The 16559-nt window shown below is 40.0% G+C and overlaps 1 protein-coding gene across 1 annotated transcript in view; it reads right to left on the bottom strand.

The window, feature by feature from the left end:
* Window positions 1–7223: 7223 nt before the first annotated feature.
* The window catches only part of ltn1 (listerin E3 ubiquitin protein ligase 1), a 130030-nt gene continuing 120694 nt past the window's right edge, over window positions 7224–16559 (bottom strand). Inside the window, exons 29-30 of the mRNA XM_080203970.1 lie at window positions 14474–14641; window positions 7224–9308 (exon numbers count right to left, since the gene is read on the bottom strand). Of these exons, the coding sequence (XP_080060096.1) occupies window positions 9246–9308; window positions 14474–14641 (231 nt within the window). The 3' untranslated portion in view covers window positions 7224–9245. The remainder of the gene's footprint in view (window positions 9309–14473; window positions 14642–16559) is intronic.

The raw sequence follows: 16559 nt of genomic DNA, 5'->3' as shown, positions 1-16559 counted from the left end.
TAACTAAAATTAGGATGGAAAAGACACTCAACATAATTTGGTTTCTGAAGTCCATTGAGCACAAAAGGAAATGCTATAGCAGGCATAAAACCATGACAATGCAATTATTTCTGTCTCATTTACACACAGATACAAAACACAATCTTCCTTTCATAAAAAAACTTGGCTAACCTTTGACTAAATATCTGAAATTTATCTTCCACCATTAAAATAAATTGCAAACAATTGAACAGCTAGAAACTAAAGAATATATGTTGCAGATTGCAAAGAGCATGTGAACAAACTCAAAGGCATTCAGAAATGATCTTAGCTAATGTGTATGTAAGCTATTGACACAATCAAACAACTGAATATATGTTCACTAGCTGAAAGATGGAAAATACTCTGTCTGGATATCACTAGAAAACTCTTCAACCCCATTTACATTGGCATTACCTTGCAAAAGTAAATGTGAGATGGAATTAAGGAGAAAAGAATCATTACACAAATAAGTTTGCTGGAGCAGACGAGTGAAGGAGCAGAGAGAGAGCTAAGATTTTACCTGTTAAAAACCTGTTTAAAATAAGTTTAAAGCACTTTGTTCTTTGTAGAACTGTTTAAAGCATTTATTTATTGTATTTACTGCTTTAAGAATTCTGAGGGAGTGGTTAGCAGGCAGTTGTGGGCCATCAGCTTTAAATATCAACTGACCACACGGTGAAGCCTTCCATTGTTTGCTGGAGCAGACGAGTGAAGGAGCAGAGAGAGAGCTAAGATTTTACCTGTTAAAAACCTGTTTAAAATAAGTTTAAAGCACTTTGTTCTTTGTAGAACTGTTTAAAGCATTTATTTATTGTATTTACTGCTTTAAGAATTCTGAGGGAGTGGTTAGCAGGCAGTTGTGGGCCATCAGCTTTAAATATCAACTGACCACACGGTGAAGCCTTCCATTGTTTGCTGGAGCAGACGAGTGAAGGAGCAGAGAGAGAGCTAAGATTTTACCTGTTAAAAACCTGTTTAAAATAAGTTTAAAGCACTTTGTTCTTTGTAGAACTGTTTAAAGCATTTATTTATTGTATTTACTGCTTTAAGAATTCTGAGGGAGTGGTTAGCAGGCAGTTGTGGGCCATCAGCTTTAAATCAGCGCCAGGTTTAAAAGGAGGCCTGGTGTAGACAGCGGGCAGCGGAGTGAGTGGGCAGCAGAGTGAGTGGGAAGCAGAGTGAGTGGGAAGCAGAGTGAGCTACTAGGGCTTAATATCAAAAAAGGGCTGGAAGGAAAAAAGGCCAGGTGAGTTCGTTTGAAAAACAAAAAAAACAAAAAAAATTTTTTTCAAAACTACTACAGTGAATAATGGAGGGGCATGTGATGTGTGGTTTCTGTATGATGTGGGAACTGGTGGACCCTAGGGTTCATCCCAGTGACCATGTCTGCAGTAAGTGCAGGTTGCTGGAGGAGCTCCAGCTCAGGGTAAATGAGCTGGCCTCTGAGCTACAGACACTGAGGCTCATCAGGGGGAGAGAGGGTGCCATTGTCAATGGAGTGCAAGTGACATCCACCCCCCCTAGACTGGCTAAATCTAAGGGTCAGGGACAAGAGGGGGCTGCTGGGAGGAGGAAGGGGGGTGAGGAGCGGAGGCCTCAGCCTCTTAATCTGCATAACAGGTTTGAGGTTCTTGCTTCCAGGCTGGACGAGAACGAGGCAGGTGAGGTTGGTGAGCAAGCTGCACACGGTACAGTGCTGCAGCAGGACATAGGCAAAGAGAAAGGGAAAAGGAACGTAGTAGTGATTGGGGATAGTGGGGTGAAGGGTATTGACACTATCCTTTGTCACAATGACAAAGTGCACAGAAGGGTGTGTTGTCTGCCTGGTGCTCGGGTCCAGGATGTCGCAGCTGGGCTGCAGAGGAACCTGGAGTGGGAGGGTGAGAATCCGGTCGTTGTGGTTCATGTGGGTGCCGGCGACGTAAGCAAAATGCAGACTGAGGATCTGGGGAGGGAGTATGAAAAGCTTGGAATGGAATTAAAAAGTAGAACCGACAAGGTGGTTATCTCTGGGCTACTGCCTGAACCGTGTGCAGATGGGCGTAGGGTTGACAGGATTAAGGAAGTGAATGGGTGGCTCAGGGATTGGTGTGGGAGGAATGGGTTTGAATTTATGGGGCATTGGCACCAGTATTGGGGTAGGTGGGACCTGTTCGGGCGGGATGGGGCTGGTCTGAACCGTGCTGGGACCAGAGTGCTGGCGAATCGAGTAAAGAGGACTGTAGACAGGGCTTTAAACTAATTGGGGGGGGAGGGTGCGAGGGTAGGTGACCTTACGAGGTCTAAAGTTAAGGAGAGTGTACATGTAAGGGAAGAGGCCGAGGATGTCCCAATAATAGAGGGAGTAGGGAGCGTGAGTATAGTTGGTGGCGTTGCGGCAAATAGGGTCCAGGTGAAGGCTGGGATGAAAGCACTTTATCTGAATGCACGAAGCATTCGGAATAAAGTGGATGAGCTGGTGGCGCAGATCGACACAAATGGATACGATCTGGTGGCCATTACAGAGACGTGGCTGCAGGGTGACAGGGAATGGGAACTGAATGTACAGGGCTATCAAGTGTTTAGGAAGGATAGGCAGGAGGGAAAAGCGGGGGGGGCGTAGCTCTGCTGATTAAGGATAGCATCACGGTGGTAACAAGGGTTGATATTGGAGCCAAGGAGCAGAGGGTGGAATCGTTGTGGGTGGAGATTAGGAACAGCAAAGGGAGGAAGACGCTGGTGGGTGTCGCCTATAGGCCCCCGAATAATGATCTGGAGATGGGGTGGGCTGTTAACGCGCAAATAAGTGCGGCGTGCAGGAATGGGATTTCAATCTGCATATTGATTGGTCGACCCATGTTGGACGTGGGGGGCTCGAGGAAGAGTTCTTGGAATGCTGCCGGGATAGTTTCCTCGAACAGTGTGTGTTGGAGCCGACGAGGGAGCGAGCTATCTTGGATCTGGTGCTATGTAATGAAGCGGGTAGAATTAAGGACCTTGTGGTGAAGGATCCTCTTGGGGAGAGTGATCATTGTATGGTGGAGTTTCTGGTGCAGATGGAGGAGGAGAAAGTGGGTTCCCGGACACGCGTCCTTTGTTTGAATAGAGGGGAATACGGTAGGATGAAAGAAGAATTGGCGAATGTTGACTGGGAGAGCACGTTGGAGGGAGGGTCTGTTGAGGAGCAGTGGAGGATCTTTAAGGAGATCTTTCTTGGTGCTCAACGGAAATTTATTCTGATGGTCAAAAAGGATAGTAGGAGGAGAGGTAATAAGCCGTGGATAACGAAGGAGGTGAAGGAAAGTGTTAAACTAAAAGTGGAGGAATTTAAAGTAGCTAAGAGTAGTGGGCGAGAAGGGGATTGGGAGAGGTTTAAATGTCAACAAAGATGGACAAAGAAGTTGATAAGGAAGGGTAGGAGAAACTATGAAGCTGGGCTAGCGCTTAATATAAAAAAAAAGCAAGAGTTTTTATAAATATATAAAAAGGAAGAGGCTGGCTAGGGTGAATGTTGGTCCTTTAGAGGATGAGAAAGGGGACCTAGTGGTAGGGGATGGGGATATGGCTAAGGTATTGAATAAATTTTTTGTTTCTGTCTTCACGGAGGAGGACGTGAATAATTTGCCGGGTGTTAGCGATGGAAAGGTGGTAGGACTGGAGAGTCTTAATGGCATTACTGTTACTAGAAAGGCGGTGCTCGACAGACTGGAGGGGCTGATTGTGGACAAGTCCCCAGGACCGGATGGAATGCATCCGAGGGTTCTGAAAGAAATGGCGGAGGTGATAGTGGATGCCTTGGTGGTTATTTTCCAAACGTCGCTGGATTCCGGGGAAGTGCCGGATGATTGGAAAACGGCTAATGTTACGCCGTTGTTTAAGAAGGGTGCCAGGCAAAAGGTGGGGAATTATAGGCCGGTTAGTTTAACGTCTGTGGTAGGTAAAATGTTAGAATCTGTCATTAACGAGGAAATTGCGAGGCATCTTGAAGGGAATTGCTTGATAGAGCAGACGCAGCACTGTTTCATTAAAGGGAAGTCGTGTCTGACAAATTTACTGGAGTTCTATGAGGATGTGTCTAGGGCGGTGGATAGAGGAGAGCCGGTGGATGTGGTCTTTCTAGATTTTCAGAAGGCGTTTGACAAAGTGCCTCACAAGAGGTTATTGCAGAAGGTCGAGGGACATGGAGTTGGGGGTAGGGTGTTAGCGTGGATAGAGGATTGGTTGTCAAATAGGAGGCAGAGAGTGGGGGTCAACGGGTGCTATTTGGATTGGCGGATGGTGACTAGTGGAGTGCCCCAGGGGTCGGTGCTGGGGCCTCAGCTTTTTACCATTTATATAGATGATCTGGAGGAGGGAACCGAGTGTAGAGTGTTGAAATTTGCTGATGACACCAAGATTGGGGGAACGGCAAATTGTGCGGAGGGTGTGGAGAGTCTGCAGAAGGATCTAGATAGGCTGGGCGAATGGGCCAGGAAATGGCAAATGGAATTTAATGTTGGCAAGTGTGAGGTGGTCCACTTTGGTAGGAATAATGGTAGGAAGGACTATTACTTACGGGGCGAAAAACTGCAGCAGGCGACGGTGCAGAGGGACCTCGGGGTCCTTGTGCATGAGTCGCAAAAACCCAGCTTGCAGGTGCAACAGGTGGTCAGGAAGGCGAATGGGATGCTGGCCTTCATAGCAAAGGGGATTGAATATAAAAGTAGGGAGGTCTTGCTGCAGCTGTATAGGGCATTGGTGAGGCCGCAACTGGAGTACTGTGTGCATTTTTGGGCGCCGCACCTGCGCAAAGATATTTTGGGCTTGGAAGGAGTGCAGAGGAGGTTTACTAGGCTGATACCGGAGTTGAGGGGGTTGAGCTATGAGGAGAGGCTGAATAAACTGGGCTTGTACTCGTTAGAGTTTAGAAGAATGAGAGGAGATCTCATTGAGATGTATAAGATGATGAATGGGATGGATAGGATAGAGGTGGAAAGACTCTTCCCGCTCAAAAAAGACAATAGGACTAGGGGGCACAGCCTCAAGATAAAAGGGGGGCGGTTTAGAACGGAGTTGAGGAAGAACTTCTTCACTCAAAGGGTGGTCAATCTTTGGAATTCTCTGCCCGTTGAAGTGGTAGAGGCTGCCTTGCTAAATATTTTTAAGACGCGGGTTGATGGGTTTTTGATAGGAGAGGGGATTAAGGGTTATGGAGAGAGGGCGGGAAAGTGGAACTGAGCAGCGACAGATCAGCCATGATCTTACTGAATGGCGGGGCAGGCTCGAAGGGCTGGATGGCCTACTCCTGCTCCTATTTCTTATGTTCTTAAGAAATAGAATGAATAAAGCACGAGGCAGCTCAATCCCTTACTTTATAAAATGCAAAAATGCTATGTATATGATTGAGAATTTAATGAACTCAACTGGACGACATTCTATCAATGGATTTTAATGCAAAATGCAGAGCATCATGGACGTTTCATTTTTATTCTCTAAATTAAGGATCCCAGATTTTGCTACGTTTTGAAATTATTTGTGTACTGAAATGATCATAGTTGTACAATCATTCTACTTTATATTTCAATTTTTAGTTTTATGATTGTCTACAACTATGTTACGAATTATTATTTCTTGTTTTATTTGTATTGTCAGTGGAGATTGGTCAGCTAGAAGGCTGGTTCATGATGTGGAGTGATGCCAGTGCGTGTTCAATTCCCTTACCGGCTTAAGTTATCCAAGAAGGCCCATCTTCTCAACCTTGCCCCTTGCCTGAGGTGTGGTAAATGTTAAAATCACCATCAGTCGGCTCTCTCTCTCAAAGCAGAGAGCCGCCTGTGGTCCTCTGGAACTATGGCAAACTGCATTGTCAGTATCTGATGCCATGATGAACTTTCAATAAACTAATCATTATTATCCATCCACAACTTCACTCCATCCTCATCCATCCAACCATTGTCATGGACATGCACAAAAATCCCTGCAGGGAACTTGATTTTCAACATGGTTTTACATTTGAAAATTACCATAAGTTTTAATTGCGCTCTGTTGGCCAAATGGCTTGCACTATGTCCTGTGGTTTTCATTAGAACTGTTTCAAACCTTCCCATTTCATAGTTTGGTTGCTAGGCATATAGAAATTCGTAGCCATTTCATTCATGTTGCCAATGTGGCATAAAGTGTACTTAATTTTGCTACTGTTGGATAGTGAATGACTGAAAACTGGTAATTTTGGTATTGTGGTTTTTGGTTTCCCAGTGACCTTGATCTTCTGCTGCAACACTAAACCTTTTAGTTCTGTAAAACAACTACACCAACTAGCTATTGCTCTGGATCATTCAGTTTGATTTGGCCTTAAGTGCATATATATGTGTATATATATATATATATATACACATACACACACACTTTTTATTTCTGGTGACAATGTAGCCATTCTGATGACTCTCAAGGATTCATTCCAATGCATACTTCTCAAGATTAGGCCAGTAGCTGGTCTCTGTTCTCATAGTGCATTCGGTCTTGGGCAGTTTCCTTCTTCTATTCTCAAACCAGTTTTTCACTAACACCAAATTCCCTTGCTGCAGTGCAGTTATTTGAAGAGTTAGCAAAGGTTACGACTTCCAGCTTGAAATCAGCTAGGTACTTAATTCTTTTTGCCAGGAAATCCTTTTTCTGTTCATTTGCCATACACAATCTGCTCTCTGTGAGTGTCTTAAACTCCTGCGCAACTTCTTGGCAATACAGCATGCATTGCCTGTGTCATCTCATACACTAATTTATAAGGGTAAAATTTCTGAGGTAAAAAAAATTGAGGCCCACTCCTCATTTGAGAATAGCATTTCTTAGCAGAATAAAATGGCTGTCCTATATGCAGGTCGACTTATATGCCTATGACAAATGAATCAGAGTTTTTAAATTTTCCATTTGACTGTAGTAAAATTGCCCTTTCATTAATAGAGAATTTGCTATGATGCCTTAATTCCAGGTAGCAATTGTGATTTATTTTTGAATAGTTTATCTGAGCTATTACTAAAGGATTTGAGAGTAAATAATTACCATTAATGTATTAGTCTGTCAACACAAATATTTGAGTAACAATACACAACTTTATATGATTCCTCAATAAGCAGCCAGTATTACAAGTTTGTCCGAGTAGTTTTTATAAAGCCAGGTTCATCGGAATTAGTCTTGTTTGATCATACTCTCTGTAAATACTAATTTTAGTCTCAAATAATATTCACATATTAATTTATAATTCATACTTTTAATCATATTACAAAAATCATTTCAAACACAATGCATATGCTTTACATCATAAAATTTTATGGTACAGATTCTAGACAATCTCCTATCCAGCTCTCTCTCTCTCCTTTACCAGCGATGACCAGAAATCTGACCCAGCAGCAGATATGCAGAAGTTAGCTAGCGTTTTATGAGAGATTTCATGGAAGCTTGGATGCTCAATTCACAAATTTAAAAATTGCAAATACTGTGGCAGCTTAGCTCTGTTGATACTCTTTTGCTATTTGTGTCAGAAAATTATGTATTCCAGTCCCAGGCCAAGACTTGGGCACACAATCTAGGCCAATCTTTCAAAGTAATACTGAGCAATGCTGCTATATTAAGAGATGAGATATTAAAACTGTGGCTGGAGGTACTCGAAAGAGGAGTTGAGAATCTGTGTGTTTTGGTTAGCATGTCTCTGGTAACTGGACATAGGGACAATTGTTGTTCATGGGATTTTGCCACATGCAAATTGCTTGCCAAATTGTCAACATAATGAATTACTTATGAAGTGAAATTACTTGTGTGAAATGTTTTGGAATATCTGGGAGAGTTGAAAAGCACTATTTAAATTCAACTTTTGATTCTAAAATCCGAAAATTATTCTAAGAAATTAAGATTTTTAAATATTGAAAGCTACTAATTCAATGCCTAGTAGCTTAATATATGCATCTTAAGGCAGCACAATGGCACAGTGGTGAGCACTACTGCCTTATAGCGCCAGGGACCTGGGTTCGATTCCAGTTTGAATCACTGTCCATGCGGAGATCGCATGTTCTCCATGTGTCTGCATGGGTTTCCTCCGGGTGCTCCGGTGTCCTCCCACAGTATGAAGGATGTGTTGGTTAGGTGCATTGGCTATGCTAAATTCTCCCTCAGTGTACCCTAACAGGCGCCTTAGTGTGGCGACTAGGGGATTTTCACAGTACCTTCATTGCAGTGTTAATGTAAGCTTACTTATGACAATAATAAATAAACTTTAAACCTTTTATCTTTCTCTCTGTGCTACTGAAATGCTAATGCATTTAAAATAAGTTAACACTTGTTGAAATAGCACTGGAATTTTAGATGAAAGTTTTAAGCATGTGTAGCCCTACACCCCAGTTTTACAGCCTCATGAAATAGGGGATTGTGCTTGTAAAGTGGTAGTCCTATATAAAATAGGTTATCATGGTGGTGCAGATTCCAACTAACATTTCCACTGATCTACATGAAAAAGGCTGGACAGTTTGTTCAACAATAATCATTAACAGAAATTGGTGGCCATCATTTTAGAATGAGCAACACTCCATATAGATGAATATTTATGAGATTGAGTAGAGAATTAAAACTACAGGTAAAACAAAATTGACTGGTGCAAGAATTATTCATTCACATTATGCAGTACTAGTTCATTATTAAGAACTTTACTATTGAACACGATTCAGGTCACAAAATATTTTAAATTGCAAGGAAATTATCACAAAGTTTTAAAATCATCTTGCTTAATTGGGTGGGTGCGATAGTTTGCATGTTTGATCACCTTCTGCAGAGTTAAAACCAGGCATTATCCCAAAATATGGGAGGAGAAAAAAGGAGAGTATTTCTAAAGTCACTCCCAATCATTTATTTCCCAGTAGCTGATCCACAAAACACTAATAGAGACACAGAAAGAAGTTGCCACACATCCTGAAGACAAATTGGAGCATGGGGATGAATAGAAGAGGGGCTTTATCTTCAACAATTGTATTTATTGCCATTTGTTTCATTGATAAATTTGATTATGGAAAATTACTGATGCTTTTTATTGAATGTTGACACAAGTATTCCAAGATTACAGTTTTGTATCAGAAGTGAACAATTAAAAAAATTCAGCTGTGATATTCAAATATTGTCAGTTTCTGACCACCATAAAGTTCTTAATTGATGCACTCTGCTTCATGACTGCAATCCTCCTAGACTCCAGTACGCAGTGACAATATGAGAAGAAAAGTCAAACTGTCTCAAAAGAATGTCTCTCGACAAAGTGGGCAGGAAGACTTGTTGCTGGAAGTAAACCATCGGTACTGTAAACATAAAAATTTTAAAAAATTAGAAAATGCTGTTAAAGGAAAACAAAATAGAAAAACATTGCAGAGATTTATTCAGAACTTAAAAAGTAGTTTGCATGTAAGCACACAAATTCTTCCTAATTTTTACCTTTAATTGAAAATTGAAGCTAACTCAATCAAGAGCAAGAAATTAAGTTCCAGCAACATAATTCCAGAATGTTCTCAACAAAATAGAGGTCAAAGACCATAAGACATAGGAGCAGAATTAGTTTTCTCGGCCCATCGAATCTGCTCCACCATTCAATCATGGCTGATACTTTTTTCATCCCCATTCTTCTGGCTTTTCCCCATAATCCCTGATCCCCTTATTAATCAAGAATCTATCTATCCCTGTCTTAAAGACCCTCAATGACCTGGCCTCCACAGCCTTCTTTGGCAAAGAGTTCCACAGATTCACAGTCTCTGGCTGAAGAAATTCCCCCTCATCTCTGTCTTAAAGGATCGTCCCTTTAGCCTGAGGTTGTGCCATCTGGTTCTAGTTTTTCCTACTCGTGGAAACATCCTCTCCACATTCATTCTATCCAGGTCTTGCAATATCCTGTAAGTTTCAATAAGATCCCCCCTCATCTTTCTAAACTCCAACGAGTACAGACCCAGAGTCCGCAACTGTTCCTCATATGACAAGCTCTTCATTCCAGTGATCATTCTTGTGAACCTCCACTAGATTCTAAGGCCAGCACATCCTTCCTTAGATATGGGGTCCAAAACTGCTCACAATACTTCAAATGGGGTCTGACCAGAGCATTATACAGCCTCAGAAGTACACCCCTGCTCTTGTATTCTAGCCCTCTGGACAATCAAAGCATCTCTCAATCACCTCTCAATTAACTAGTGTTGTTGCTTTGTGTGTGCACAAAAATATCAAATGTTTCCTAATAGAGCAGATTTTGTATATGAATGTCAGAAGACAAAAATAATTAAAATAACTGGTCAAATATGTCCTTGCTCCCATTACTATCCAGATTTTAGAGATATTTGTCCATGTTCGAAAATTACAACCTCTTTGTAGAAATCAGTGTAATTTTATTCATTTGCTGCAGTATTCCAATCTGAAAAAATGATTTTACCATTATATTGAGCAATATCAATCAGCTATAATACTGAATATTACTCACTGATTTTAATTTTAGACAAAACAGTTTTAGAACAGTGAAACTGACTTGTTAAATTTCAAAACTATTTTAGAAAATGAGAAAGATTAGAAAACAAAACTGAAGGCAAATTTACTAAAAAAGTAGGCCATAAGGACAAAAGGCAAAATATGTTCCAAGGGACATTAGGAAATGTAATAATTAATTAGTGATATTCATCATGGTTAAGGAACAAGTGGAGCTCCTTCAGGCATTACATTTACACAAAATTTGCATTTTCATAACACTGTTATGGGAGAAAAAGTTAATTTTGTAGTAATTAGTTGGGCATACAGCTGAATTAATGTAGTAGCAGAGCTATGCAACGAAATGATAATTTAAAATTTTTGTATTTTGATATTCATGAGGTATAATAATGCAATAGCATAAATGAATACCTTTTTTGCCTTAATCTTGACTATGATTAACTTCTTGATGCATCTTACAAATCAACCTTTTTATTAGTTAAAATTGAGAACATTATTCACCTTCCAAAACAATAGCCAAGATGGGGGCACTGTCTGGAGTTATTTGATATCAAAACCTTTTACATATGAATAAATGTCAAAGGATTTATCAATGGATTGGAGCAGTTCAAACAGGCGAAATTCAATTTATTGAGAATTTCTCTCACCTCTAAAGCAGGTGATGGAGCAAAGAGGAAGAAGAAATAAATAGATTTTTGCATTAGTGAAGATGAGAAAAATAAATTTAAACTTAAAAAATTGGGGCAAATATGATGGAGACAGGGGACAACACAGTATAAGGTTTTTAGTCTTTTTAAAATTAAAATAGCATTTTAAATGTTAAAATTAAAATAAAGTGATCATTATGATAAAACTATTGATGCTTTTGAGTAGCTTTGCAATTATAATATATTTCTGTGTGAACTGAAAGCTTGTTAATTCAGCATGAATGTCATTTCTGTGGTTTGCAGCAGTCTAAGGATTAATAGTTTGCGAGAACATTACAGGCGGTTTTAAAAAATATATCACAAATATCTCCAGTGGATGAGAACCAGGGATGAGTACATCTGTTTTCACAAGTTACGTGATCATTGCAACTTGGGTTAAAGCACTCACTTACATAATCAAAATTATGCCTCATTAGTCCCAAGGTGAAAAAGCAATCACAATTAATAAAGTAGTGTGGGTCAATTAAGTTTAGGACAATATCTATAACAATGCTTCTGGAGATTTTAGGATGTAATCCTTAAAGGAAATCAGTTTTTAAAAAAATTTGCAAAATGTGAATGGCTAGGCCAACATTTTTTGCCATCCCTAATTGCTCTTAAAGGTGGTGGTGAGCGGCCTTCTTAAACTGCTGCAGTCCGCAGTGCTGTTCGGAAGTGAATTCCAATATTCTACCCAGCAACCATGAAGGAACCGCAGCCAAGTCAAAATGGTGAGCGCTTTGGAGGGGAAGCTCCAAGTAGTGGTGTTCCCATGCATCTGCTGCCCTTGTACTTCTAGATGGTAACGGTCATGGGTTTTGAAGATGTTGTCAAAAGAGCCTTGATCAGTTCCTCCATTTTGTTGATGGTACATATGGCTGTCATTGTGCACTGGTGGTGGAAGATGTGACTGTTTGTGGATATGGTGTCAGTCAAGCGGGTTGCTTTATACTGGATGGTGTCAAGCTTTTGGAGTGTTGTTAGAGGTGCAACCATCCAGGCAAGTGGAGAGTATTTGTGACCTGTGCCTTGTAGATGATGGGCAGGCTTTGGGGAGTAAAGAGGCAAGTTACTTGCCACAGGATTCCGAGCCTCTGACCTGCTCTTGCAGCCACAGTATTTACAAGGTTGGTCCACTTCAGCTTCTGCTCAACGGTAATACCCAGAATGTTGATATGAATGTTAAATGAAAAGTTCTCTTAAACTACCACTGTTGAAAAATAGCTTTCCACTTCCATTTCTGCTATGCTCCTTAATGCTTTAAAGTGACAATTTTTGTGAGGGAGTGAGGAAATGTAATGGTTTGGTTTCAAAAGCGCACAGGAACAGGTTTTATATTTGCACACAGTCAGATAGTGAAGTTCATGTTTATGAGAGAATAAAAACAATGGGAGGAATCTTGAGCCTGCATTCTCGTCCACGAGATCACTGGCGGGATCGCAAGATCCAGCAAAACCTAGAAATCATGAATCTCACCAGTGAGATTGAGATACCTGATTTTCCCCACTCTTGGCTGGTGACACAATCAGATTCATGCTGAGAATGGGTAAGAACCGGATTTGTGTTCATTCAAATACATTTCAATCTCATTAAACACTGCCGGTGCCAGAGCTTCCCCTCTCACTAGATCTTCAAACTCAGTTGGTGGGATTTATAATAGGTTTGTCCAGACATGAACCTCCACTGTGGAATTAATTTGTTGTCCAATAATCCTTTAAAAATGGCGTCTCAATCTCAGTGGAAATGGTTTCTGCCTCTAAGAGTCCCCACTTTGCTAGACTGACAGCACTAACCATGCCCACCCTTTTTTTATGGCTGTTAAAGTGACAAGATCAGGAAAGAAAACTGGCCAGCGGAGCTTGAGATTTCCACACCAGTTCTCGCTAGAACTGACACCAAATTCTCACAAGATTCCATCCTTTGAATAAATTTTAAAAGCAACTGGTTCATTAAGAGCCTTCAAGAAAAGGAATCTGCCACCCGTTTCTGGTCTTGTCTACAAGGGACCTGAGTCCCATGTACTGGTTGCCTCTTAATTCCCTCAAAGGCAATAAGGCTGAAAAAGAAGTGCTGTTCCTTGCATCCTGAGAATCAACGTAAAAAGAAATTGAGCTCTATTCAGTTGCTTCCTATCTTTTCAAACATTTGCAAACATCGATAATTTTGCTTAGAAGAAAGCTAATAATCTCGTTGGTGTTTGAGATGTAATTCACAGAAGGTGAAGCACAGCAGATGCTTGCCCCAATAATGGACTATACGTAATATTAAACGATCTATGAAGCATTATAAGGGGACTACTCAGAATTTTTAAAAATATTCAAAGATATTTCATTGTCCATTTTGGACGAAAAAAGTATAGATTAGGGTACTTTCTAGATGGTAGTAGATATCCAAAGATTTGGGGGTTCAGGTGCATAGATCTTTAAAATTCCACAAACAAGTACAAAAAATAATCAAGAAGGCTAATGGAACGCTGGCATTTATATGTAAAGGACTGGAGTATAAAATATAGAGGTTATGCTGCAGCTAAACCCCATTGGTTAGACCCCACTTGGAAAACTGTGAGCAGATCTGGGCACCACACCTTAGGAATGATATACTGGCCTTGGAAGAAGTGTAGTGTAAGTTTACAAGAAAGATACCTGAACTTCAGGGGTTAAGCTATAAGGAGAGATTATCAGGCTTGTTTTGTCTAGAATTTAGAAGGTTAAGGGATGATTTGATCAAAGTCTTCAAGATATTAACAAGAAAAGGCAGGATAAAGATAAACCATTTCCATTGTTTGGAGATTCTAGAACTAGGGGATCTGGTCCAGAAATTAGGGCCAAATCATTCAGGAGAGATGGTAGGAAGCACTTCTACACACAAAGGATGGTAAAAGTTTGCAGATCTCTTCCACAAGGGTGGTAGTGGGGGGTTTTGTCTGAGCCTGGGAAGGTTGACTAGGCTAGCATATAGAATCCAGCATTTAAGTATATTTAAAATGAGCAACTGATGCTAGATCGGTTGCTAATTTTAAATCTGAGATAGATACATTTTTGTTAAGCAAAGGTATTGAAGGATATGGGCCAAAAACAGGTACATGGATTTAGGCTACAGATCAGCAATGATGTTATTGAATGGTATAACAGACTTTAAGGTCTGAATGGCCTATTCCTGTTCCCATGTTCCTCCTGATAGCAATATGGAATCTACAATTTTTAAACACAGTTTGAGGGACTAAATGTCCTGACATAAAAATGGATTTGCTCATGTAATCTGCTTTCTGGCATTGCTTGACAATTCTAAAAATTGTTTTCCTGGTTTAAAGTGCTTACCAAGCAGGCTGAATGGAACTTTTTCTTGCAGGTTCTGCAGGCTTTCTTTGGAAGTGAATAGTTAGAACCATGAATTACTGAAAAGCAGATCATGCATTCCTCAGTTCCTTCAAAACGTTTATCCACATTGCTCTTCCACAATGCAAGGCCTTCCATGATGCTGCCGTTCTATAAAAATAGCAATGCAAAACAATAAAATGTACATAGTTAATTATGAATGTTACAGGAACTACAATAAATTTAATTTGTATCCAAGTTTTTACACCATTTTAAATAGTTATATTAACATAAAAGTAACCATTACTACAAATAAGTACGACACTGATAACCGACAAATGATTTAAGTAATTGGGAATTGTCTCATGTTGATCAATTATGTTAATCTTACTTTGCCTTCATTTGGAAGTCAGTTTGCACTGCTCCAACTAAACCAGGCAGAAAATTACATGAAATAAAAACAAAAAATGTTTTAAAAATTTACCATGACAATAACTGATAGATTTGGTTCAGGTGGCTGAGTAAAAAGGTTAGAAATAAGAGTCCTAACACTGACCCATCTACATCTGATTTTAATTGAGATGGGAATGGGCAATTGGCGGTGGCATGTGAGGGCAGTTGTTCAGTTGACCAATCTACTTCAAGAAAATGCGTTGGTGTTTCAAAAATTCTGAAGATGCAACATTTTGAATTTAACTATGAACGGCTGGGTTTCCTAAACCTCAGGAAACATTGCAAATATATCGAAATGTAGACTATTGGACCCTATGTGCTAACCTAGTCAACCTTCCCAGGCTCACACAAACCCACCCCTCCTACTACTCTTACCCCCTTACAATCCCACCATGATCTCCCCCACAACACAGAGGCCTTCCATGGATCTTTCCAATCACATCAATTTGCTTTGTTAAGTTTGATCATGGATATATAGCTGATACAGTGCTGCACCAGAAGGTCTCCAAAGAACAGTGCAATGAACAGCCAGACCTTTATCACAGCATAAGTAGCGTTAACTGACACCATTATCTCCCCTTTTCCTCTTGACTGTTATTGAGGTACCATTACATGGATGGCAGTAACCTTCCTGTATATTGTCTAAAAAGCCTGTCTTCATGTGAGAACCTCAACAGTGAATGTTTGCAAATTGTTTGACTGAGGATCAATCCTGCTCCCATCTGAAGTTTGGAAACTCACACTTTGGAATTAGGGTCAGTGAATAGTAATTAAAACTGGAGCCCCAATTTATCTTCCCTATCTTTACTTCAAGAGCACTGAGCTAAATACAAATATCTGCAGTGCCATAATGTCTGAGATCTGTTAATTCACCTTGGAACCTAATAGCAAAGAAATGTTAATACAATGACACCACAAGGAAATCTGCTTTAATCTCAGAACACATTTTTACTAAAATTATTGAACAGAGTGAAACAACTCAATTTCTCTGTTAAGTGCCTTTTCTGACAAGACCAACTGGGAAGCTAAAGGTCTTTCTTCCATAAATGTTCCAGCACATTATCCAGATGAAAGAAACAGCCTATTTTACAAGCAAACTGTTCCTAAGGAAACACAGGCACTTAGACCAATTTAAAAAAATCATTATGTAGAACAAAGAGTACTGGGGAGGTTGGGATGAGGAGAAATTTTAAAGCTATGAACAAGTGCTGAAATATGTTAGCTGCTCACAAAATGCTACATGTAGAATACTTATGGGGTGACGGATAGAAATATTTAAAATATTTTTTAAAGAAACTGGTATACAAAGATTAACTTTTTATATTAGACATAAACTAAAGGTTAAAAGAATGCAAACTCATGTTGGGAAAATGGGCAAGACAGAATGAACACATGCAATCATCAATGGCATTTCAGCATTACTGAAAATTGATGGACTCAAGAAAATTATTGTTCCAAAGTTATCAACAATTTAAGGGAAGACTATGAGAGAGGATCCAGATAGGCTTCAATGATGTGCTTCTTAGCTCTTTTCCTGGAGTTTCCACTGTAATTAAATTGAATAACTCAGTACAGGATCTATCATTAACGTTAAAATGTATTGTATCAGTTGTTTATCATGAACAGAGGAAATTTT

The sequence above is a fragment of the Carcharhinus amblyrhynchos genome, chromosome 15, assembly GCF_965287045.1.
Source record: "Carcharhinus amblyrhynchos chromosome 15, sCarAmb.v2.hapA, whole genome shotgun sequence".
NCBI lineage: Eukaryota > Metazoa > Chordata > Chondrichthyes > Carcharhiniformes > Carcharhinidae > Carcharhinus > Carcharhinus amblyrhynchos.
Note: the sequence above shows the minus strand (reverse complement) of the source record. Positions and strands in the feature narration are given on the sequence as shown.